The sequence below is a fragment of the Schistocerca piceifrons genome, chromosome 2 (assembly GCF_021461385.2).
Source record: "Schistocerca piceifrons isolate TAMUIC-IGC-003096 chromosome 2, iqSchPice1.1, whole genome shotgun sequence".
In the NCBI taxonomy this organism is placed as follows: domain Eukaryota; kingdom Metazoa; phylum Arthropoda; class Insecta; order Orthoptera; family Acrididae; genus Schistocerca; species Schistocerca piceifrons.
Genome location: NC_060139.1, coordinates 989,226,188 through 989,253,625, shown reverse-complemented (window position 1 = coordinate 989,253,625; position 27,438 = coordinate 989,226,188). Strand labels below are relative to the sequence as shown.

Sequence of the window (27,438 nt, the reverse complement as noted above, 5' to 3'; positions counted from 1 at the left end):
AGTCAGTTTGTAAAACGTCAGGTGGCGGGATAAGGCTCTAGCGAGTATGTGCAGTGGCTAAGTTTACTTTAGTTGTTTGCGTGGTCCATGGATCGTAACCGCGGCCTATCGCTACGCTGTGGGACGAGTCAGTTTTAAATATGTGGTGCACTTTCATGGGGGAAAATATGGCAACATGCTGACCGTTTACATAATTACTAGTTTCTGCTGTTTCGGACTGTGTGCTGCATCCGAAAATCGCTCTAGTTGCTACAGAGCATTGAGTTCACTGCCGATTTCAGCTTTTTCATTAGGCCATTTCCGAGCTCAGCCCCACCTATCACTTCTTCCCTTATTGCTGGAGAACAACATCAACATATCAAAAACTTAAAAAGGAGAAATGTGGTGGGTCGAGCTAAATTACTGGTCAATTGCACTTTTCATTAGACATTTGTTTTCAGATACACAAATGACACGAAGACGGTTTTGGTTGATGAATTTTTGCTCTGTTAACATCAAATTACAAAATGGCAACTAAGAGCATTGAGTTCACTACCGATTTCGGCTTTTTCATTAGGCCATTTCCGAGCTCAGCCCCACCTATCACTTCTTCCCTTATTGCTGGAGAAGAAAATACATTATCAACATATCCAAAACTTAAAAAGGAGAAATGTTGTGGTGGGTCGAGCTAAATTACTGGTGAATTGCACTTTTCATTAGACATTTGTTTTCAGATACACAAATGATTTGTTTTCAGATACACAAATGACACGAAGACGATTTTGGTTGATGAATTTTTGCTCTGTTAACATCAAAATACAAAATGGCAACCAAGAATCTCAGCCAACATATAAAAGTATGAAACAGTCAACACAGTGATGAAAATACTGTCTTTTTGAGATACTTAATCCAGTCCGTACTTGAACTGACTTAGTGATTCGCCAGAGAGGAATTCTTCCTACCTGTTATGTGATTCTGATCTCATAGTTTTATGTATACCTGCACATCCGTAGCAGCGCTGTCGGATGTCTATATTTTACGTAATGTAGCGGGAAAACGGAAAACTTTTTTTTTTTTTTGCAAATAATTTTATGTGACATGTCATTATGGTGCGTTTATTTGAGAAACACCGTAAAATGAAGTTGTTCACACTAATTACAAGCTAACTACCGATGGCATGAGAGCCTGGTCTACCGAATGACTAGATCGAAATGCGTCCTTTCGGCGACTGCCGTCTGTAAACTGAGCATACAATCGATATAAAATTGTGCATCAGCGGTTATAATAAAGTTACTCATCCATTTATTAGTAAACATTTCCTGGGTTTCTAAAATTACTAAAAGATAGTAGTTATGACCGGTACACTCCTAATGTCTGAGTGGTAAAAGGCAACTTTTGCTAGCACTTATTTGTTAATAACAATTTCTTGAGAGTAAATGTACTTTCCTTACGTAATTGTCATTGCTGACTTCACGAGCGATTTCTGCATCGGTACCTCATCCCACTGGCTCTGAAAGCTGCAGATAGCCAACCGCCTCTGCTAACCAGCGTGGGATCCTACCGCTCTCTCCTTACTCAGTACGTACTGCAGCGCCGCTGACACATTCACTTCACATACGCATATGAAATAGCAAAACCGGAGATAAAGTGAAATGCGTTTTTATCTACAAATAATGGGTACCTTACAGACATTTCAACTGTTGCCTCCACATCAACAAATACTAACAATTTCTGGCAAATGGTGGCATATGGTGTACTGGGAAATCTTCAACAGCATTCAGTATCGCTACTCACATGTAACAACGGTAAAGCAACCTAACATTTAAATGGCAATCTTAAAATGAATAAGTATTAACGCAAAGCACTAACCACTAAGGACTTATCAGCTAAATCTGCACATAGCATGATTGGTTACAAACTACGCTGCAAGGTCTCTTTACTTAAAACTACCCCATGGAGATACCATTTGTTAAAAAAAAAGGGGGGGGGGGGGTTCGTTTGCTAAGTACCCTGTGCATTTAAATGCCGTTAATATCACACAAATCCCTATAGAGCTCACAACGTGCTCAAGGACAAATGCCTTCGGTAAACAGGAAGGCCATAATAACCGTCCAATCAGAACATGCTACGCAAGGTAACTGTTCAAAAATGACTCCTGTGACGTAAGATATGTCCCAGAAGGAACTAAAATCTCTGAATAACATGTAGCAGAGCTCTCAATATACAGCCTCTTCTTTCAGAACTGGCTGTCGTGGCGATGTCCCTTACAAATAAGACTTGTGTCTGCTATTGCTGGCTGATAGATATTACTTCTTTGTTTAGATTACGATATAACGAAATGCAGAAGACACCGTTCGAGAAAATTTCACTTCTGTCAGGAATGTGACGAGCTCGGTCAAAAATAAGTAACGTTACGCATCATTTACTGTAGATAATCGTGAGGCGCTTCCAGGAACAACTTCAGTAAATGTCCTGGATTTATGTGTGTCCCTCAATACGAGCGCCCTTCAAAAAATACATATATACGGAAGTCATACTTAGGGAAGTCAAATTCTTTCCCATTTCAGTTCAGTATGATGAAGGTCATTATACACTGAAGCGCCAAAGAAACTGGTATAGGCACTCTTATTCCAATACAGAGATATGTAAACAGGCACAATACGGCGCTTCGATCAGCAACGCCTATATAAGACAAGTGTATGACGCATCTGTTAAATCGGTTACTGCTGCTAAAAAGGCGGGTTATCAAGATTTAAGCGAGTTTGAGCGTGGTGTTATAGTCGGCGCACGAGCGATGGGACACAGTATCTCCGAGGTAGCGATGAAGTGGATATTTTCCCATACGACCCTTTCACGAGTGTACCGTGAATATTAGGAATCCGGTAGTACATCAAATTTCCGATACTGTTGCGGCCGGAAGAAGATCCTCCAAGAGCGACGACGGTGGAGAATCGTTCAACGAGACAGAAGCGCAACACTTCCGCAAATGGCTGTAGAGTTCAGTGCAGGGCCATCAACAAATGTCAGCGTGCGAACCATTCAACAAAACATCAGCGATATGCGCTTTCTGAGCTGAAAGCCCACTCGTAAACTCTTGATGACTGCACGACACAAAGCTTTACACCTCGCCTGGGCCCGTCAACACCAACATTCGACTGTTGATGACTGGAAACGTGTTGCCTGAACGGACGAGTCTCGTTTCAAATTGTATCGAGCGGATGGACATGTATGGGTATGGAGAAAACCTCATGAATCCATGGATCCTGCTTGTCAGCAGGGGACTGTTGAAGCTGGTGGAGTTTCTGTAATGGTGCGAGGCGCGCGCAGTTAGAGTGATATGGGACCCCTGACACGTCTAGATAGGTGACATGTGCGTAAGAATCCTGTTTGATCACCTGCATCCACTCATGTCCATTGTGCATTCCGACGGACTTGGGCAATTCCAGCAGGACAATGCGTCATCCCACACGTCCAGAATTGCTATAGAGTGGCTCCAGGAACACACTTCTAAGTTTAAATACTTCTGCTGGACACAAAACTCCCCAAACATCTCATTATTGAGTATATATAGGATGCTACGCAACGTACTGCTCAGAAGAGATTCCCCCCCTCCCTCGTACTCTTACGGATTTATGGACAGTCCTGCAGGATTCATGGTGTCAGCTCCCTCCAGCACTACTTCAGATATTAATCGAGTCCATGCTAGGTCGTGTTGCGGCACTTCTGTGTGATCGCTGGGGCCCTACACGATATTAGGAAGGTGGACCAGTTTCTTTGGCTTTTCAGTGCATGAAGCAGACAGTTCGGAAGTCGCCACTGGGAGACTTACGTACGCCAAATTTTTCTGCCAAGTCCTGTATCAACAGATACCAAAGGAATCACAGTTCGCTTCTGAATCGCCTCATATGCGTAGTACTGGCCTGTACTTACGGGTGGGAATCAAACAACGAATAATTACAATTATTAATCAAGGTTGATCATGGAGCAGTAGGTGAGCAGCAAGTTACATCGCTGGGATGTGCCCAAATATGATTTGAAAATTGAAATAAGTTGTGGTTCAAATGGTTCAAATGGCTCTGAGCACTATGGGACTTAACATCTGAGGTCATCAGTCCCCTAGAACTTAGAACTGCTTAAACCTAACTAACCTAAGGACATCACACACAGTCATACCAGAGGCAGGATTCGAATCTGCGACCGTAGCTGTCGCGCGGTTCCAGACTGAAGCGCCTAGAACCGCACGGCCACACCGGCCGGCCAACATCTGCATGATGTGTATGTTACTGATACCCCCATTTTTCAAGACGACAGCAGCAGGATACATCGCAGTGGAAGAAAATGTGAACGGTTTTGTAAACACTCGCCGGCCGATGAAATAAGTTGTGCACCAAAGGTTTAACGTTTTTGAACAAAGATCAAAGGAAAGTAGTTCACTACAGTTGACCATAAGGTTTCACATGTTGACGAGACGTCAAAAACTAGAGGAGTGTTTTGTTTTTCAAACACTACTAGAAGTAAAGGACGAGAGCGATGGTTGCGATCAAGATGACCAACGGTGGAACGTGACTCGATGATAGAAAGGGCATAGACGGCATCATCTCGAAGCGTGGATCCGTGCCGGCGATTCATATTTCGATTCTGTAAATTGTGAAGATAATTTACACTTCGCTAATGCCAAACATTAGTGTACTGAGGTGACAAGATATGGGATAGCGGTGTGCATGTATGCAGATTGCGGACATACGAAGTATAAAACTGCAGTGCGTATGTGTAGTTGTCAGCTGTAATAAGGTGATTCATATGAAAAGTTTTCCGACATGATTGTAGGCGTACGACGGAAATTAAATGACTTTGAACGCGGAATAGTGGTTAGAGCTTGAAGCATGGAACGTTCCTTTTCGGGAATCGTTAGGAGATTCAGCATTCCAAGCTCCCAAGTGTCAAGAGCATTCCGAGAATACCTTATTTTAGGCATTGCCTCTAACCACGGGCGTCCGCCCATCCTGATTTAGGTTTTCCGTGATTTCTCTAAATCGCTTAAGACAAATGCCGCTTTCCTTCTCCTTCCTTCCAGAATCCGAGCTTGTGCTCCATCTCGAATGACCTCGTTGTTGACGGGACGTTAAACAGTGATCTTGTTTCCTGATCTTCCTCTCACCACGGACAACGCAGCAGCCGACGGCCTTCACTTAACGATCGAGAGCAGCGGCGTTTGCGAAGTGTTGTCAGTGCTTACAGACAAGCAACTCTGCTTGAAGTAACCACGGAAATCAATGTGGGACGTACGACAAGCATATACGTTAGGACAGTGGGGTGAAATTTGGTGTAAAGGGGTAAGGCAGAGCAGACGACCGAAGCGAGTCCGTTTGCTAACAGCAAGACATCGCCTGCAGCGCCTCTCCTGGGCTTGTGAACATATCGGTTGGACCCTAGACGACTGTAAAACTGTGGCTTGGTCACATGAATCCCGGTTTCAGTGGTTAAGAGCTGATAGTAGGATTCGAGTATGGCGCAGACCCCACGAAGTCATGGACGCAAGTTGTCAACAGCGGTGTCGGCTGTGTGTACAAGGAATTGATTTCATCCTCTGGTCCAACTGGATCGATCACTTCGTAGAAATGGTTATGTTCGGCTACTGCGAGACCATTTTCAGCCAAACGATGGAAGTATTATGGATGCGACACGTCACTGGGCCACAATTTTTCGCGATTAGTTTGAAGAATATTCTGGACAATTGGAGCGAATGGTTTTACGAAATTAATGTAGGCTATGGTAAGCAGGGAAAAAACGATTAGAGGAAAACTACTAAAAAGGAACACAGACGAAAATATGGTCAGAACGAGTTAGTGGTGTTCGATTTTAAAGTGGATCAAGAGTTTAGAGTTAACAAATGTGTCTCAATGATAAGAAATTATAATTGTCCTGTACGATGTTTCAACTTGTTTTATAGGTAATACTGCAGAATGAAGGCCAGCAGGCTCACTTCACAGTGGCCGTGAACAGCAGCCCTTGAGTGCTGGTACCCAGTGCTAAAGTTAAGACCCGTTGGAGTTGCCTAGAGTGGCGAAAGAAAACACTTAGAAGGGATCTTCCATTGGCAGCACCGTATCAGGACCCAAATCATCAGGCCTAGCGGCGGCTTGTAGGCTAGCTACTAGGCTGATGACACTGCTAGGTGGTCTAAACTACTTGGACCACATGGGAGAGTCAACTGGTGTGGAGTCCGCTACTGTATCTGTTACAATCGAAAGACGTGGAATCACTCGTAGTACGAACACAAGTACTGCTAACGGCTGAGCGGTCAATATTTATAGTTGCTCTGCCCCAAGTGACATAAATCACCACCGAAGCATAGAGTTGTGCTACAGCATGTGGAAACCCTGTCTCACGTGAGTGTGCAGCATCTCTGTGGCCTTCACAGTAATCACTCAACCTCTAACACTGTTCACACCCCTTGTGTTCTCTACTAGGCCTGCTGTTCAACATTAATGCATGCTGATGGCTGTTCTGTCAGAGAGAATTGAAATTGTAGTTGTGCTGACGTAAACTGTGGCCAGTGCAGCGGTCAGCAATTAGGTTGCAAGAAGATCGATAATAGGCGCTGAATCAAGTGCGAATATCAGGGGAAAGGCCAAAGACAGACTCGCAAGAAATGCGCCGCCAACGACCTCTGACTGCCAGGACTTAGATCAACGCCGCACACTGGAGGGCCACATCAGTCACAGACAGTCAGCCCAGTGGCAAAGAGGCAGTCCCAGTCAACGCAGTTAGTAGCTCAGTTACTATTCTAGTGGCATCTGTCAGTTCACATCACTGGCTATGTGAGTGTAGTGTTTATAGCAGGACTAGTACTTCACCAACAGCAGTGCCTCTGAGGCAGACTCTCTTCGTTGCAGGGTGCTGTGCCAGCAGTATTTTGGCACCTGGCATAGGATTTCGCAGGCAGTTTTTTTACACATCTCACCACAGGCTGCAAAGTCTCAACTGTGTCTGCTGCCACAACAATGTACACACATTAGGCGGGTATGTACATGACTAGTTTTGTGTCATCTCTTTGCCACTGTCGAATCTTGTATCATGCGAAGCAAGGAGAGGATGTTGTTTGGTGGCTGGTATCCCCTTTTTACAATGCAAGCTGCTCACAGGTGTTAACACGGTTCTTTACTAACCAGAACAGAAAGCTACTTATCTTTAAGCTAGTCCATGTGTTGTGGTACGAGTTATTCCATAATAGTCCACATTAGCATCACTGTTGGTGAAGTACTAGTCCTGCTATAAACACTACACTCACATGGCCAGTGATGTGAACTGACAGATGCCACTAGAATAGTAACTGAGCTACTAACTGCGTTGACTGGGACTGCCTCTCTGCCACTGGGCTGACTGTCTGTGACTGATGTGGCCCTCCAGTGTGCGGCGGTGATCTAAGTCCTGGCAGTCAGAGGTCGTTGGCGGCGCATTGCTTGCGGGTCTGTCTTTGGCCTTTCTCCTGATATTCGCACTTGATTCAGCGCCTATTATCGATCTTCTTGCAACCTATTTGCTGACCGCTGCACTGGCCACAGTTTGCGTCAGCACAACTACAATTTCAATTCTCTCTGACAGAACAGCCATCAGCATGCATTAATGTTGACAGCAGGCCTAGTAGAGAACACAAGGGGTGTGAACAGTGTTAGAGGTTGAGTGATTACTGTGAAGGCCACAGAGATGCTGCACGCTCACGTGAGACAGGGTTAACCACACCTGATAGAATTATTTATTTCAAGTTTCTGCTACCAGTCAGTTTTTATTTTATGCTTAATTTAACATAATGCAACATGTTCTGTTCATCTTCAGGTGTTTATACACACATGCATACTTACATAGAGAAACGTTACTTAAAAATAAACAGTCTTAAACTAGATTAATCTAGAACATTTTGTCCATTGTTTTTTACTGTAGTTGCTGGTGTGGCGTTTTGGGGGAAGGAGGGGGGCAGTGTATGGATATAAATCGAAATCGGTGATGTCTTCTGCTGGTTTTCTTCTTTATGGTTGACTATGTACATCACAGCCTTTATAGGATGCAGATAGATTTGCATCAGTTATGTGTTACGAAAATAGTGTGAATGGCTTGAAATAAATAATTACCCCACACAGTCACGATTCACAAGCATAGCCATTATGGCTGAAAATAACACCTGACAGAGTTTCTTTGGGGCCACATTTTTTGTCTGCATTTTAATCATTGGTGGACACGTACAATAAGGGTCACTCAAACGTGACAGCGGCCCAGTGTTCGGCTGCATGGGACTGTCAGGAAGGCATACTCGTGGTTACAGTACCAGTCGACCATGTCTGAGCGTGACAAGGAAGGGTCACCGTATTATTCGACAAGCACATCCTGATGCCTTCACATCTGCGCCTGTGATTTCGGAATAAGTAATGTATTCCTAGCAACATATTGTGTTATCGTGGAGCATTCGTTGCAAACTAGCAACGTCTCATGTGTATGAGAATGGCGCCGCATTGTCTTTCGCAACGAATCGTGGTACTGCACTATCCTGGATGTCTTTCGTCGGCCATTATGCCGGTGATGTTGGGACATGTCCCATTCTTCCACTGGTTTGGAGAGACACAGAGTGCCGGCCTTTGACCGAGCGATTGTAGGCGCTTTAGTATGGAATCGCACTGCTGCTACGGTCGCAGGTTCGAATCCTGACTCGGACATGGATTTGTGTGATGTCCTTAGGTTAGTTAGATTTCAGTAGTTCTATGTCTAGTGGACTAATTCCTATAGTGATTACAGCCATTTGAATTTGAAGAGGCACAGCGGTGTTACTTATGGATTTGTACGGTGGTGAGCAATCGGGTATGACTCTGAGGACATCACAGACGACTGTGTTCTTATGTGTTACTTCTCATGCGACAGTATCATGATACCATTTTTCATCAAGGCAATGCTTGTCTACATGTGACGTATATCTCTCTGAAGCGTCTGTGTGAAGCTGAGGTACTCCGGTGGCCAGAAAGATCTGTCTATGTTAGAACACGTGTGGCACCAAATCGGGCGCCAACTCAGTCCCAGTGCCAATAACTCAGGCCATCAAGGACGAGTTACAACAGCTGTGAGCCTGCTTGCCCCAGAAAAAGATACAACATATTCGTGACACCCTTCCCAGACAAATCAGAGCATGTATCCAAGCGACATTGCGGTGCAGTGTCGTACTGGCAAATGTGGTTCGTATTGTAAGGTTGTATATAAGTCTGACTCGATAATGTAATTACTGAAATAACATCACATACCTTGTAAATCCGCGAAGTTTCATTTCGTTTCCTCTTCCCGTTCTCGGTGCTTTATTTTTCCAGTCGCGAAGTGGTGTTTAGCAGATAAATACAGTGGTAGATGTGGATAATGTTTGCAAAAGTGTTGCGATAAGAATTAGTGTTGGAAAAAACTAAAAAACATCTATGGTGTGAACTGTCAAAATATAAGTCTCTACAATATTGTACCAAAATATTACACCACGCGGTATAAAACAGCACAAAATCGACGAGAAATCGATATTTTAGAACTTCATGTGGAATATAACAAGAACCAGATGCAGTCACATTAGATGTTGTATATACGTCAGGATAACGCAGACGTAATTCAAAATGGAAATATTCCAAAACACCTTTCGTAATAATGTTTTAAGGAGTGATACTAGAACCTTACTAAAAAGAAGCTTAAACGTCATGCCTGATGGTGAAGATTTACTGCATGAATAGCCAAAATGTAGTAACAGATAAACTTTTTTTTCCTCTTTTTTTCGTGGTGCGTGTCAGCGAGAAAAGCTGTGAAATGATATGTGATGTTTGTTGAATTCGCTAAATACGTTTATTCTCGAATAAGGGGTAAACATAGTGTGGATGATTTGCGCGCCTTGATTTGCAATGTCTCAAGATATATGCACACTTTCTAACTTTAGTACTTACTGTGTTAATTCTTAAGCATACGTTTATAACTTAATGAATTATGACCGCATTTTAAATTTTTTAATTCAGTTAATATTTATTTATTTATTGGAATAACCGTTTTGGGGGGTACAGTAAATCAAGTTTTGTTTTGCATCTTGGTGTTTAGTTGTCGTTGCTCCCAGTTTTCCTTCATCCTTCAGGAGTATCGTTCCTTTTATTCATAGATCTACTTTTTTCCCTTTGCAAACCTTTTTCTGTCGTGAAATCCTGCATTTTGTGTTGCCCCTCTAAAAGGAATTCTGTTGTCTATTACGCTATCTTTCACTTATTTGCCAGTTACTGTGACCCATGTGAGCTTTGATTTGTTACTGTGTAGTAAGTAAATAACGATATGAAATACTGAACATCAACTTTTTTTGTCTCTGTAAACCGTTAGATAGGCGACTTGAAACTAAAACAAGTTTAGCATTTTACTAATACTGATGTGAAACGAAATACAGATAATCAAGCTGCACTGCAGTAGGAATAGGAACAGGAGATGTGCGCTAGGCATTTTAAAGTTATATATATTTTGACTAACTACGTAACTGTAATGATTAACTGTGATGATTTACTTCACACTTTTACTATATATTTCCATCTGAGTGAAATAACTACAAATTTTTCAATTTAAACATTTGCTGTCACAAAACAGATTATAGTCTCCATTTCCATTAACACTTGAAAATAATAACTCCGCGTAACAGACATGTGTCTAATTAAAGAAGAATTACTCGTTTCCTTTGTACACAGAATGGATGAATAACAGCTGAACAACGTCGAATCTTAATGTAGATTCCAAGTCTTAATATAGGTCATATTTTTTACGATTTACGGGTTGTTTTGCTGATGTCTCAAAACAACGACCTTTTTTAGTGACCTGTCCGAGTCCTGTGACACGTTGTTTTTTAGTACCCTACCCTATTGGCTACGTAGTGTCACAAACTGCATCAAGATTTTATAACAGAGGAAATGTGTCAGGAAGAAATCATGTTTACCTGAAGTGGGGAGTGTCGTACATCGAGGTTAGTGTACCTAGGAATACATGATGTTTCCTAGTCGATCTTTAAAACCCATTGACCGGTTACAGCACATGAAAGAATGCGCACTTGAGACCGCGATAGGAAGTTTCTGCTATTTTCTACAGTTTTTGTTGTTGTGAGATATGAGGTAATATTCTGAACAGCATTTGTAGATATTTTGCCTTCAACACATTTATGTGCTGGGTCGTGTCTTACACCTATTTGGGAGGTATGGTTAATTCTTCAGATGCAGAAATTTATGGTATACACAGGGTGGTTCACGAAGATATGCAAATATTTTAATATGTTATTCTACAAGTAAAACTGAAGAAAAAGTTCATATAAACTTAGGTCTGCAAATGTTTAGTTACGGAGTTACTGCTAAAAAAGATTTTGCCTGAAATTTAGCAACTTTGCTAATATGAAGCCATCGCAAAGTTGTACTTGGTTAAAGTAAAGCACGATTTCCATTTATTTTGTTGTTAGTGGTCTGTGAATCCAATAAAACAGGTCCCAGATGTGTATCTGCAGTAGTTTTCCGGAACATCCAGAGAAGCGAAGATTATTATACAAGTAAATTTGTTTACTTTCCATTAAGAATTTAGAAACGTTTATGTCACTGTTGGCAACCATTACTGTGTTGTTTCAGTCGTTTCCCAATCTTGAAACGAGTTAGTTTTCTGTAACAACAGTGTATTTAAGTGAAACTACATAGTAACTGTTGCAGTTTGTAGATTATTTATGAAATATGGATGCCTTTCAAATTTACGACAGAGGAATACGACAATATGGCGTTTATTTATGGCAAATGTGATGGTAAAGCTACGGCTGCAGTTAACGAATATCGCGTGCGTTATCCAACTTGGAGTCCGAATGCACGAACCATTAGCGCAGTATTTCAAATGTTACGCGAGACAGGTTCTCTCCCTACCGTTCATAATCAGTACGAGCGCTCGATACGTGAAGACGATAATGAGGATATTGTGGATGCTGTTCAACTTAGCCTGGGTACCAGTACACGACGAATCTCTCAATGATTACGCATTTCACGATCTAAGGTATGGCGTACACTGAAGTACAATAATCTGTGTCCTTAACATAAACAAAAAGTGCATCATTTACATGTGGGAGATCCTGCCCTTGGCTTGGAGATGTGAAACTTGTTAAATACTAATCGGCGGTTATACAAATATATTTTATTTACTGATGACTGAAACTACTGAAAAAAGTCACTGACAGTTGCCAACAATGACGTATCGTTTATACGTTCTTAATGGAAAGTAAACAAATTTACTTGTACAATAATCTTTGCTTCTCTGGATGTTCTGGAAAACTACTGCAGATACACAGCTAGGACCTGTTTTATTAGATTCACCAGATCAATAACAACAAAACAAATAGAAATTGTGCTTTACTTTAACCTTTTACAGTTTTGCGATGGCTTCATAGTAGCGAAGTTGTTACATTTTAGGCAAAATCTTTTATTAGCCATACCACCGTAATTAAATATTTGTGGACCTATGTTTACATGAACTTTTTTCTTTAGTTTTATTTCTAGAATAAAATATTAAAGTATTTGCATATCTCTGTGAATCATCCTTACTTTTGAGTCTCGTTATATGACTTGGGGATGGTTAAGCTAAATTTCGTGTCTTGTAACGGTAGGAGGTGTTCTGTCATGGAGCATGTGCAATTTGCAACTGAACTGAGTTTCTTCAATGTGGCAAGAACTTTACACGTTCTGAAATCGGAAATTTGTGTTAGTTTCTAGTAGCTTCTATATCAAAATCTGTTTAATCTGTCACTAGGTTTCGATAACACTTGTACCTAATTTGATTCCATTTAGAGTTTACACGTGCGTAGCAGAATAATAATTCAACAGTTAGACTATTCAGTACAGTATTGACAAGATTTACTGAATTGCAACACTTTTAAATTTCAGTAAAATATTTGTTCCTAGGTAGCCTATATGATTGTGTTCTGCCTTGCAACATTCATTCACAAATGGAAAAACTTAACTTTCCGAAGTAATTTTTGTAATTTCATAAAAGGAGTGTTAAGCACAAAATGTGAATGCTATGTTTTAAAAATGGAACAAGAAAATATACTGAAGTTATATAACAGGGCTGCGTACAACTTAAAAATTGTTCCAGGGTTCAACACATTACCTGTATAATTCTTAAGTGAATGTTAGTACTGATTAATTGATAATGTATGATCTAAGAAACCAATTTAACCAACTGACTTTCAGTTTTGAACATACACGTATACAAGAAGCTCCCCCTCTTGTGGAGTCACAGGACAAGAGGATCGTGACACGGGGAGTGTTTTCTCGAACCTGCGTTGTCTTTAGCTATTTGTGTCTGTGTCCACAGAAGAAAAAGAGTGGGGAGAGTGCTCGCCAGCGTGTAACGGCGACAAGCAGAGCCCCATAGACGTCGAGTGCAAAAACGCCATTACGGAAGACCTGCCCAACGTCAACGGGCCCTTCTACCAAGACCGCAGCATTCCGTTCCACTTCAGCCTCAGCAACGACAACTACACAGGTGAATAGAGCGGGGAATTTTCCCCAGACGTTGAACATTGGACAATGCATATTGCGAGAATGATACTGTAAATTTGTGTCTGTATTAAGTGAGAGTCAGGGCCTTTATTGTTCAGTAAAAATGAAGTTTTTACAGCGATAGCACCGGTCGTAAAACAAGCTTTGCTATAATTACGATGTGTGCATTTCGTTATATCGTTTGCTCCTCATTCCATTCGAAATACTCTTGTTCTTGTTCATAATACTGCATAAATTGCTGCCTCGTGAGAAATTCACGTTGTCAGTTTAATGTTTACAGCAAAAATTTCGTTTCTTGTACTAGAATCTGCTTGCCACCCACATCATTTGCTTTCTTATATAATTTGCACACCAGTCACTTGACAACTTTACTATATTCCTGGTATTCTCTGTGGCCTTATCCATCGTGACTGACAGTGCTTTATCCTTAAATAAATCCACTGGCATTAAGAAATAATCACGACTCCTCGAGATGAATACATTCGTGCTGTTCTCTGTGGCTTTTTCCGTTGTGAAAGTGGTTTCTCCTTGACTAAATCCACTGGCATTAATAAGTAATCATAACTTCTGTTCATGATTACTTCTCACGCTCCGACTTCCAGGTAACAAAGAGCACCACTTTCAATTGAATAGTAACTGTGCAGTCACATAACCAAATTTACTTTTCCTTTACGAATAACACACCGCAGAAACTAAAAATACAGCGCTACTGTGATGTTACTGAAATTTGGCAAGATTTATATGCTTTTAAATATAATATTTCGTTGATGGTAGCAAGTAGTTCTTAGACTGAAATTTTCACTCTACAGCGGAGTGTGCGCTGATATGAAACTTCCTGGCAGATTAAAACTGTGTGCCGGAGCGAGACTCGAACTCGGGACCTTTGCCTTTCGCGGGCAAGTGCTCTTCCAGCTGAGCTACCCAAGCACGACTCACGCCCCGTCCTCACAACTTTAATTCCGCCAGTACGTCGACTCCTATCTTCCGAACTATCAGCGCACACTCCGCTGCAGAGTGAAAATTTCATTCTAGAAACATCCCCAAGGCTGTGGCTAAGCCATGTCTCCTGAAGATCCTTTCTTCCAGGAGTGCTAGTTCTGCAAAGATCGCAGGAGAGCTTCTGTGAAGTTTGGAAGGTAGGAGACGAGGTATTGGCGGAAGTAAATCTGTGAGGACGGGCCGTGCGTCGTGCTTGGGTAGCTCAGTTGGAAGAGCACTTGGCCGCGAAAGGCAAAGGTCCCGAGTTCGAGTCTCGGTCCGGCACACAGTTTTAATCTGCAAGGAAGTTTCAAGTAGTTCTTAATTTATAAACTCATTTTCATTCGTTAAACCCAGTACTCCACACAGACCTGCCTACACCCTGCCTCTTGTCCACAGTGACGGTGGAGCTGTTGGACGCCGACTACCTGTACCTGGAGGGAGGTCCCTTATACTCTCGCTACTATCTGCACAACTTGCAGTTCTGCTGGGGATCAGACGACTCCAAGGGCAGTGACCACAGCTTCAACGGTGTGAAGTGAGCCTTTGACCATATTCTCTTCTGCTGTTGTAGCTAATAGTCGAGTGCCACTGGAGTTGGTTCTGGTGTGTCCACGATACGTGGGCGGACCAAAAGGCAGGAGGGGCACATCTCGACAGTAGCTGACGCAGCAAGCTAGCCATCCTGAGCGCCTACGTAGTTGGACCTCTGCTTTTGTCTACAGGTCATGGAGACAACCCGCAGTAGCGTACCCAATCTAAGGACTAAAAGTCCTTCTAGGACTACAAGGCTCCCAGGTAGATGCTATTTTCCTTCACTCCCGGAAAGCGTTCGATACAGTTCCGCACAGTCGCCTGATAAACAAAGTAAGAGCCTACGGAATATCAGACCAGCTGTCTGGCTGGATAGAAGAGTTTTTAGCAAACAGAACACAGCATGTTGTTATCAATGGAGAGACGTCTACAGACGTTAAAGTAACCTTTGCGTTCCACAGGGTAGTGTTATGGGACGATTGATTTTCACAATATATATAAATGACCTAGTAGATAGTGTCGGAAGTTCCATGCGGCTTTTCGCGGATGATGCTGTAGTATACAGAGAAGTTGCAGCATTAGAAAATTGTAGCGAAATGCAGGAAGATCTGCAGCGGATAGGCACTTGGTGCAGGGAGTGGCAACTGACCCTTAACATAGACAAATGTATTGCGAATACGTAGAAAGAAGGATCCTTTATTGTATGATTATATGATAACGGAACAAACACTGGTATCAGTTACTTCTGTAAAATATCTGGGAGTATGCGTGCGGAACCATTTGAAGTGGAATTGTTGGTAAGGCGGGTACCAGGTTGAGATTCATTGGGAGAGTCCTTAGAAAATGTAGTCCATCAACAAAGGAGGTGGCTTACAAAACACTCGTTCGATCTATATTTGAGTATTGCTCATCAGTGCGGGATCCGTACCAGATCGGGTTGACGGAGGAGATCGAGAAGAGCCAAAGAAGAGCGGCGCGTTTCGTCAGAGGGTTATTTGGTAACCGTGATAGCGTTACGGAGATGTTTAGCAAACTCAAGTGGCAGACTCTGTAAGAGAGGCGCTCTGCATCGCGGTGTAGCTTGCTCGCCAGGTTTCGAGAGGGTGCGTTTATGGATGAGGTATCGAATATATTGCTTCCCCCTACTTATACCTCCCGAGGAGATCACGAATGTAAAATTAGAGAGATTCGAGCGCGCACGGAGGCTTTCAGACAGTCGTTCTTCCCGCGAACCATACGCGACTGGAACAGAAAAGGGAGGTAATGACAGTGGCACGTAAAGTGCCCTCCGCCACACACCGTTGGGTGGCTTGTGGAGTATAAATGTAGATGTAGATGTAGATAAAGTTTTATGACATGATAGGACACAGGCGATAGCAGGTTACGTACTGGCAGTCTAATATCAGTACTTGCTATCAAATAATTCCATTGGAGGAAAAAGAATCTGGTTGGCCAGTCAAACCCGGAACGAGTTTCGCAGAACGTCAAGCCTTTCTGCTGAACACGCTTCTGCTAAGCCGCATCTGAGACAGAGAAGTGTCTGCTGCAAAATGGCCCAAGGCTCTGGTCGGGACCGCAAGGACTGGGGATCGAGATGCAGAGTCACTGGTGAAACACCGATCGATTCAAGCGGTCACTGCTGGCTGGCTGATGGATGCGGCGTGAAGCTCATTGGCCACAGACTGTGTAGTAATCAAAGGCACTAATATTTCAGAGTAGTGGGTCTGCTTCACACAAAGTAACACCTAACGGCGAAGGGAATGATCGCGGGAGTGATATTAATAGAATGATTATATTATTGTCAACTGTTTCGGTTCAAACACTTCGGAGTAAGGTCTTAAAACACTGAATTATAGCAACCATTAATTAACGTGGGGCCTAAAGAGGTATCAGTTTTGTACAGATAAAAACAATTATTGCGTACATTACCTACATTTCTGAAACTGCATTTATCTAATTAATTTATTTTTATTGCTTACAAATACTGTAACCTACTTTAATGTTTATAATTGACAACTCAAACATACGTTACTTACATAGTGTCCCAGTTTCGTTAGGACTATGGCTATGAAAAATAAAAATCATGGATTATGTTCACAAATCACTGTATTTATTCGAAACAATCTTCCCCTGAATCAGCACACAGCTACAATGATTTTAAAAGCATTTTCAAACAGACGTTGTAGTCCTTTATCGGAATAGCATTTAGTACCGCAGTAAAATTTTCTTGAATGTCCTGAGTTGCGTCGCAATTGTGTCCTTTAATTGCCAATTTCAACTCGGGATCAACCAGGAGTCATCTGGGGTCAAAACTGACCAATACGGCGACCCAGGACTGTGATGATGCAGCACTGCTATCGATTTACTGGCCAAAAATTCGCTCACAGTCTTCGGTGTCGGGGCTGGGACGTTGTCATGGAGTAGCGACCTGGAAACTGCCTCTCGATTTTTGGGTCGAATTCGATGAATTCTCGTCTGCAGACGACAGAGCACTTAAAATACTTGTTACCTCTCTGCTCCACAGTCATTTTCCGAGAAGAGTCGATACATATTTCCATATTCTTTGAGGTCCTACACGGCTGTTGTTGAAAGTTCAAGGAAATTGACACCACGAAATAGTATTGCATTTTGGAATTTCACACAAGCACTTCTAGCCGCCCTTCGCCGATCTGCTGTCGTCGACTTCTCTAACGTTAGATATTGATGTTGTTATCTACTGTAAATGCCCGAATTTTAATTATATCTAAACATCAGATGGAGCAGCCACAAACGTCTTCACTGTAACGGCGACTAAACTTCGGGTTTTCATAATAATAATTAATGTTGACTTTTTGCGCAGTTGCTGCGTTACCGAAGACAAGATAATTAATAACGTCTTTGGATGTTAGTTATTATTTAAGCTTCCTATTTCCGACGTTACTACTTATCCGCACTGTTTCTGTCCGAATGGAAATGAAAAGTTAAATAGCTTTTAAGTAAAAATTTACACTTCGTAATGTTTCATAATCTAACCTTCCGTCATCGAGAGATACAGTTTGCAGCTTGCCTTTGATTATCGTTGACTAATACGTACGCTACTGTGGAAATCACTTTAATTTTTTTATTAACAACATTTAATAAAATTTAAATGATCATGAATGAATGCGTTTTGTATATTGAGAAAAGGAGAGTTGATCCTACAATTACTCTCAGCAATTATGGCAACTAAAATGTCCGTGATTTTTATCCTTCGTCACTCAAAGATGTTATAGCAAGGACTGTGGTCCATTACTATACTTCGATATAGTTATTCAAACTTCGTACGCTTTTACCTTCACAAAGCTAAGTGTCCAATTCCGTTCTTATATTCAATTTAGCGTCCCTTCATATAGTCCACAGATCCAATTATGTCCCAATATGTAATTGTGTTTAATACAGAGCACTGCTTTCTCTCGCGCACACAATTCCTCGGATATTCTTAGTCCTTGACCTTACCGCAAAGATCTTTGTAGACCTCAGTATAAGTTTCATCATAAGTCTGTCCCGTATAAATTAACTATAGTCACGTTTCTTGCAGTTTAACAGAAGTTCCCTGATCCCTTCCGTGGAATATCACACGGAAATACCAGCTGTATCGCACGTCGCAGCTACCTAGACTTACTCAGAGCCCAGAAAACAAGAGAATTAACAATACCCGCGCATAGTTTATGTAGTAGAATTTGGAAACAAAAGTATCCATGCTGAACTCTCTTTGATTTCCCTGAGGATCTACTTTGCTGCGGACGTTATTCTGATGTGAGATTATATATCGATAATTTAATTAAAAACTTTTTCAGTGCTATTAATTATTACCGATATTATCGATCACCTATCCCCTATGTGGGAATAAGCCTGACGTTATTCGTTCTCAATTAAAAGAGCAGTTACACAGTCCTAACGAAATGGGATACAATGTGTAGTTTCCCAAGAAGAATCGTACAATGCACTGATAAGCCTAAACAATACGAACACTAGCTACATCGAGATTGAAACCTGACTCTTAGCACAGCAGGCAAGTGATGGTGTAAGAAAAAAATAGAAGTAAACCAGAGACGTATCGGAAATCATTCTAGCGGCGATACAGTCCGCAAGCGGGGATATGCACTGGCATCAGCGACTTTGACACAGGCGAGATTATAACGGCTCAGCGCCTGGGAACGAACATGTCGGAAGGAGTGGAGGTGATCGGCTGTTGGCGTGCTGTTGTTGTGAGCATCTACGGAAAGTATCTGAAGAAAGATGATGATGATTGGTTTGTGGGGCGCTCAACTGCGCGGCTATCAGCGCCTCTACAAATTCCCAGTCTTTACTCAGTCCAATCTCGCCGCTTTCATTAATGGTGATGAAATGATGAGGACAACACAAACACCGAGTCCATGGGCGGAGACAATTCCCATTCCGGGTGGGAATCGAACCCGGGACCCCGTGATCGAGAGGCAGCAACGCTGTGAAGGAAGATGAAGTCACTAGTGGACGTCAAGATGTTGGACATCCACTCCTTATCTAAGATCGTGGATATAGGAGGCACAAATATTTCGGAGCACATCGCTCAGCACATATTATATAGAACGTGGGGTTCCGTAGCAGACGATATCTGCATGTTTCCTTTGAGCTAAGGTTATCATCAGTTACGACTGCAATGAGCAGGACCATCGAGACTGGATGGTGGATCAATGGAGACGTGTCATCTAACTCGACGAATCACGTTTATCGTTAGATCAGGGTGATAAAGGGCAGATGATTATGGCCCAGCACATGGATCGAAGCTGTCGACTGTTACCCAGTGTTGCTGAGCACATTTATGGAGTATGACTGAAGGACGTTAAACCACGATTAGGTGTCAACATGTTGGACGTCCCCGTCTCATTACAGAACATGCCTATTGGAAGCTTGTTCGCTCAGGGTGTGCACACGAAGAAAAAAACTTATCTGCGGAACAGAAGCCAGCGACAGGCGGCTTGAGCCTCCGCCAACAAGATTCCCTTTTTATCTACTGGCACAGCACAGTGACAGTGCCTGCGTGCAAACTGGAAGGCGCGAGAAATTATTTGCGAGAGTCGACGTCACGTCAGCGGTCGACGGCACGTTGCTCTGTCAAAATCGAGGCACGAGGCCTCAAACGATTTTACAGAAACTACACAATAAAAAAATATATTTTCGTTACGTGTACCTTTACATGTCAGAGTAATGCTGAGTGCATATTGGTCATAGTTACTGTTATATTTCGCATTTAACCAACACAATGCGCAAAATGCTAGAAGTTTTCAGTGAAAAATAGGGGTGTCTAAGATTCTGTGCTTGGTGGACATTAGATTATACGTTGATGTTTATGAAATTTTTCTTTAAAGTAAGGAGGAGATCTACATGCATGTCTAAAGTCAATAAAAATGATTTTATGTAGTGCACTTGTGTGCGCTAATGATACAATGAGAATGGGATATTCATAACGTCTACTCTATCTCCTAAAAGGTTCGAGATACCAAAATCAGGTTTGTGAAATTATGGCATTGGCCATACAGTTAATATACGAAATTTTCTTCTCTGTGATAATACAGCAGTAGCTACAGTTTTCTTTTCTTTTTTTTTCAATGCAGTACTATAATGTTTTAGGATGCATTGACATCTAGTGAAAAGAGGATCCCGTATCACGAAAATAAATATGAAGCTTCTTCACTTATGTTTTTGCGAACTCACACAATCAGTTTTGCTATGAGTAACTAACATCTCAGGTCGTCAGTTGTTTGTTTAATGAGACATTCTGTGTCAGGAGTCCATCATAATACCACAAATGGTTCAAATGGCTCTGAGCACTATGGGACTTAACATCTGTGGTCATCAGTCCCCTAGAACTTAGAACTACTTAAACCTAACTAACCTAAGGACATCACACACATCCATGACCGAGGCAGGATTCGAACCTGCGACCGTAGCAGTCGCGCGGTTCCGGACTGAGCGCCTAGAACCACGAGACCACCGCGGCCGGCCATAATACCACAGCTGCACATTACGGTAGTAAGTAAGTTTCTGCTAATTATGATGTGTAACATTTAACAGCCGTTTCTAAAAACGAAATAATGAAACGATTGTTCTGTCATGTCACTGTTGGTCTCAAATAATGACATGCTTTGCGCAAGAACTGCTGCAACTGGTGTATATCACCTAAGAATACAGATACCTTGTCACTCCCAGCCAAGGTTACGAAATTAAAAGAAAAATGCAACTAGATGTGAAATCAAAATTTAAAATTCCAGCATTCCAACGCAAAATTCAACGAAACGCATCAGGTGTGGAGCACAGCTTCACAGTAATGTGCACATGTAATTACAGCGTTGGCAGCCTTTCTTTGACGTATACAAATATCTTTTCTACCAAAAATACTCATTGAACGAAATTTTGTTAGACTTTTTTGTGTGGTGTGCGATTGTATGTATATGTGTGTGTGTGTGTGTGTGTGTGTGTGAGTGTGTGTGTGTGTGTGTGTGTGTGTGTGTGTAACCCTGACGCTGTGCATAGATCCACGTCCACATGTTCCATAGTTTTTCACTTTTTGTGTTTGAGTGTGACAGTGAACGTAGATGCAGCTGATCTCTAATTTCTAACTGTTTCAGGTATCCACTGGAAGCTCAGTGGGCATTGTTCTCCGAGGAATACTCAAGCTACGAGGAAGCGTCCAAGTACCCAGGCGGGGTCTTGAGGATTTCCCAGCTGTACCCTGTGAGTATGGCTTCAACAGTTCACATTCCAACCAGTACTGAGTCGGAATGGGAGACTTAAAAGTGGAAGGGATACACAGAAGGAGAGAAACTTTATGGCAAGTTATGGAATGGGTGGACGATGTGATACTGGGAGAGGAATTTGACAGATCACTGAAAGACCTAAATCGAAACAATCCACAGAGAGTCGATAACATTCCCTTAGAATTATTAAGATCATTTGGAGAACCAACGATGACATAGCTGTCCCTCCAGGCACGAAAAGGAACTCCCATGAGACCAGTAAAATACCCAGTCACCAAGAAGAATGTAAAATTCCCAGTACTAAAGTAGGCAAGTGTGATTCTCAGAAGATTATCAGATTAACAACTTATGGTTGTAAAATACTAAGACGAATTAACATCGGAAGACTGTAACATATGCCAGAAGATCAGTTTGGATTCTGAAGAAATATAATACGACATGAGGCAGTTCTAATCCTACAATTTATCCTAAGAGATGTGTTAAAATGGAAAACACACATTTAAAGCATTTGTTTTATCCTGTTGTAGTCTATACTGCAACACCCAGTAGTTATTACGTCCCATACAAGATTTCTCGTGTGAAAATTAGGGAGGCCCACATACAGGGTGACATTTATTGAATTATATGAAAACAAAAACCTAAAATTAGTTACAAACTACGGCGTGCACACATTCTATTCAACACCTAAACGTCGCTACGGATATTCGGATTTAGGTTATAACGTGTTCGACAGGCCTGCTATCATTGGCGATGATGTGGCGAAGACGGGTAGTAAAAGTGCTGAAGTGCTGGAACATCGATGCTGTCGATGTCCTCCCGAACGGCTGTTTTCAGCTCAGTAATGGTTTTGGGTTTATTTCTGTACACCTTGCCTTCAATACAGCCCCAGAAAAAGGAGTCGCATGTGTTCAGATCCGGAGAACATGGTGGCCGATCGAGGCCCATTCCAGTGGACTCTGAGTACCCCAGAGCCAGAATGCGGTTCCCAAAGTGCTCCTCCAGGACATCAAACACTCTCCTGCTTCAATGGAATAGAGCTCCGTCTTGCATGAACCACATATTGTCGAAATCAGGGTCACTTTGGATAATGGGGATGAAATCATCTTACAAAACCTTTCAGGTACCGTTCGGTAAACACCGTGCCATGAAGGAATAATGCACTGATTATATCGTGACTAGATGCTGCACACCACACAGTTACATGTTGAGAGTGAAGAGACTTCCCGATCGCGAAATTCGTATTGTCAGTCCCCCAAAAGCGCCAATTCTGCTTATTGGCGATCCCATCCAAATGAAAATGGCCGACATCAACAACGCGCGTGCGCAAGCGCATACTAATTCCCATTATACCAAACGGTCAACGGTGCAGTTTGAACGTCCAAACGGAAACCTTTCAGAAGTTATGACGATTTTTATGTCATATAGTTGAGTAATTGTCAGTCTGTTAATTAGTACCTGGTGGTTATAAATAAAGTGCAACTGCTCACTGAGGTCCAGTATGAGCTGTAATTAGAGCGAAACTTGGTACATGTTCTAATGCGTTGATACGGAACTCATTTACACAGCCAAAAAAAAAAAAAAAAATTTCCACATGTAACGGATTAGGTACTGGACGTACGCAGAAAAGATAAAATAAGTGAGAAAGGCATAATGTTGATTCTGTTATAAACGGCCGCTTACACAGATTGTTCATTATGAGCACCAGAGACGTTGACGAGATTGTGCATCTGTGAAACTGATCAACAGCTGCTCGAAGCAGTTTCGGTGAAATGTGAGCAACATGTTCCTACATACTGGCCTATAGATGACGTAGAGACCGAAAGTGTCGCTGGTAAATGCGTTCGTTTACATATCCCCAGAGCCAAATATCACGTAGATTCAGATCAAATCATCTTGCAGGCCATGTATGTGGAAAACATTTGGAGATTGCAAGTTTGTGGAAGGCTGCATTAAGTAGAACTTTTAATGGACGAGGTTTTGCTCTATCTTACTCGAAAACAGTGGTTCTCACAGAGTTGTGCTTTTCCAAAGAAGGAATCACGTATTGTGCAAAGAAGTGTCGATAAGCAGACGTCCCTTCAAAGACGAACGGACCGAGTATAAATGTGCTTGTGAATCCACCCCGCATAATCACATATGGCGAGACCAATAACTCTTCTTGCACAGCATATGGTTTAACAGTGTCCCAAATTCTGCAGTTCTGTGTACTCACTGCAGTGTAAAATGTTCCTCGTCACTTCATAGGATATTGTTCGGTACCGTAATCGACTTCGATCCGTGCCTGAAACCGAAGAAAAAATTTAGAACGTTGCTGCGTGTCATGCGGTTTCAGTCTCTACGGTGTCTGGATCTTGTGTGGGTACAATATGAAACAGACCAAACAACTTTCCGTAATATTGACCATGGGATGAACAATTCCCGTGACATTGCATGAATACTAGCACATGCTGCATGGTGAGTTACAGTAACAGCAATCTCGTCAATAATTTCCACCAGGATAACGCTTTTCTCTTCTACTCTACATGAATACTCTGCAAATCACATTTAAGCGCCTGGCAGAGAGTTCATCGAACCACCTTCACAATTCTCTATTATTCCAATCTCGTATAGCACTCGGAAAGAATGAACACTTATATCTTTCCGTACGAGCTCTGATTTCCCTTATTTTGTCGTGGTGATCGTTCCTCCCTATGCAGGTCGTCTCAACAAAATATTTTCGCATTCGGAGGAGAAAGTTGGTGATTGGAATTTCGTGAGAAGATTCCGTCGCAACGAAAAACGCCTTTCTTTTAACGATTTCGAGCCCAAATCTTGTATCATTTATGTGACACTCTCTCCCATATTTCTGGATAACACAAAACGTGCTGCCTTTCTTTGAACTTTTTCGATATACTCCGTCAGACCTATCTGGTAAGGATCACACACCGCGCAGCAGTATTCTAAAAGAGGACGGACAAGCGTAGTGTAGGCAGTCTCCTTTGTAGATCTGTTACATTTTCTAAGTGTCCTGCCAATGAAACGCAGTCTTTGGTTAGCCTTCCCCACAACATTTTCCGCGTGTTCCTTCCAATTTATGTTGTTCGTAATTGTAATACCTAGGTATTTAGTTGAATTTACGGCTTTTAGGTTAGACTGATTTATCGTGTAACCGAAGTTTAACGAGTTCCTTTTAGCGCTCATGTGGATGACCTCACACTTTTCGTTATTCATGGGTAACTGCCACTTTTCGCACCATTCAGCTATTTTTTTCTAAATCGTTTTGCAGTTTGTTTTGATCTTCTGATAACCTTATTAGTCAATAAACGACAGCGTCATTTGCAAACAACTGAATACGGCTGCTCAGATAGTCTCCCAACTCGTTTATATAGATAAGGAACAGCAAAGGGCCTATAACACTACCTTGGGGAACGCCAGAAATCACTTCTGTTTTACTCGATGACTTTCCGTCAATTACTAAGAATTTTGACCTCTCTGACAGGAAATCACAAATACAGTCAAATTACTGAGACGATATTCCATAAGCACGCAATTTCACTACGACCCGGTTGTGTGGTACAGTGTCATAAGCCTTTCCGAAATCCAGAAATACGGAATCGATCTGAAATCCCTTGTCAATAGCACTCAACACTTCATGCGAGTAAAGAGCTAGTTGTGTTTCACAGGAACGACGTTTTCTAAATCCATGTTGACTGTGTGTCAGTAGATAGTTTTCTTCGAGGTAATTCATAATGTTCGAACACAATATATGTTCTAAAATCCTGCTACAAATCGACGTTAATGATATGGGCCTGTAATTTAGTGGATTACTCATACTACTCTTCCTGAATAGTGGTGTGACCTGTGCAACTTTCCAGTCTTTGGGTACGGATCTATCGTCGAGCGAACGGTTGTATATGATTGTTAAGTATGCAGCTAATGAATCAGCATACTCCGAAAAGAACCTAATTGGTATACAGTCTAGACCAGAAGACTTCTTTTTATTAAGTAATTTAAGTTGCTTCACTACTCCGAGGATATTTACTTCTACGTTACTCACGTTGGCAGCTGTTCTTGATTCGAATTCTGGAGTATTTACTTCGTCTTCTTTTGTGAAGGCATTTCGAAAGACTGTGTTTAGTAACTTTGGCAGGACTGTCTTCGATAGTATCTCTATTGCTACCGAGCAGAGAAGGCATTGATTGTTTCTTGCCGCTAATATACTTCACATACGACTTAAATTTCTTTGGATTTTTTGCCAGGTTTCGAGACAACGTTTCGTTGTGGAAATTGTTATAGGCATCCCGCATTGAAGTCCGCTCTAAATTTCGAGCTTCTGTAAAATATCGTCAATCTTGGGGATTTTGCGTCTGTTTAAATTTGGCATGTTTGTTTCGTTGTTTCTGCAACAGTGTACTAACCCGTTTTTTTACCAAGGAGGGTCAGCTCCGTCGTTTGTTAATTTATTTGGTATAAATTTCTCAATTGCTGCCGATGCTATTTATTTGAAGTTAAGCCAAGGTGCCTCACCAAGCTTACCCGTATTTTTGAACATCATTATCATCTTCTTAATGACATCAGGCCTCTACTTATACCTATTAGTCAACGATACTCTCTCAATGCTGCGCTGTAATTGCCGCCGTTCAATTAAAACTGATCTATCAACAGCGAGTGGTCTCTCTTCTCTATAGCCATACTGTTCGCTCACGTTACGGCTGTCAAATGACAGCGTGGATGTCATACCGTCATACCAACAGTGTACAGTGTCAGACTTATACCTTGTGGCCACAATTGGAACCAATTTGTTTTCCAGCGTAAATCGGTTCCTCATTAAGGCGTTGCAACATGTACCAAGTGTCTGCCATACGATAGTTCCAGCTGACGCTGGACCTCCGTTAGTAGCTCGACTTTAATTATCACCACCCGGTATAATGCAGTCTGACTATCCTCAGTTCGGGGTCTTCAGAGATATCAAAGTTGACTTATGTTTGACATGTGAAGTAATTTAATATTGCCACTGGTTAACATCTGAATTACTGATAACAAGTTGAAGATTTAGTTTTCTTCTAATTAGTACGACATAGAGCAAAACATGTACATTCATATACACTGAAGAGCCAAAGAAACTGGTACACCTGCCTAATATCGTGTAGGTACCCCGCTGGAGGGAACTGACACCATGATACCTACAAGGCTGTCCATAAATCCGTAAGAGTATGCGGGGGCGGAGATTTCTTCTGAAAAGCACGTTGCAAGGCGTCACAGATATTTAATAATTTTTTCATAATGCCAGGCAACAGTCATAATATATTTCTTTAAAGTCAGTACCGCCATTAGACTGTTGTTTATTTACAGTGTTACATTTACACTTACACAGTCATGATTTCGGCTTCAAAGTGCCATTATCAAATGTTTTCTGAAAGAAGGTTAGACAATAACAGTGAAGTACATAACATATGATATAGCCGTATAACAATCCATATTTGTAATGCTTCCTTACAAGTATTATAAATTGCCTGGGATGGCATGCTGTCGTATTTAAATACACTATTAGAATCATTGTCTAAGAGTCGATATTTCTGGCAGAGCCTACTGCTTTGTTTCATTACTGTGTGCACCATCTTGACAGTTGACTAAGTGTCAAATTGTCTTGG

General features: G+C 41.9%; 1 protein-coding gene across 1 annotated transcript in view; it reads left to right on the top strand.

Annotated features, from left to right (window-relative positions):
* Positions 1 to 27,438, top strand: part of LOC124776337 (carbonic anhydrase 1-like) — a 72,009-nt gene that overhangs the window by 26,655 nt on the left and 17,916 nt on the right. Inside the window, exons 4-6 of the mRNA XM_047251279.1 lie at positions 13,354 to 13,524; positions 14,919 to 15,057; positions 21,680 to 21,785. Coding sequence (XP_047107235.1) covers positions 13,354 to 13,524; positions 14,919 to 15,057; positions 21,680 to 21,785 — 416 coding nt within the window. The remainder of the gene's footprint in view (positions 1 to 13,353; positions 13,525 to 14,918; positions 15,058 to 21,679; positions 21,786 to 27,438) is intronic.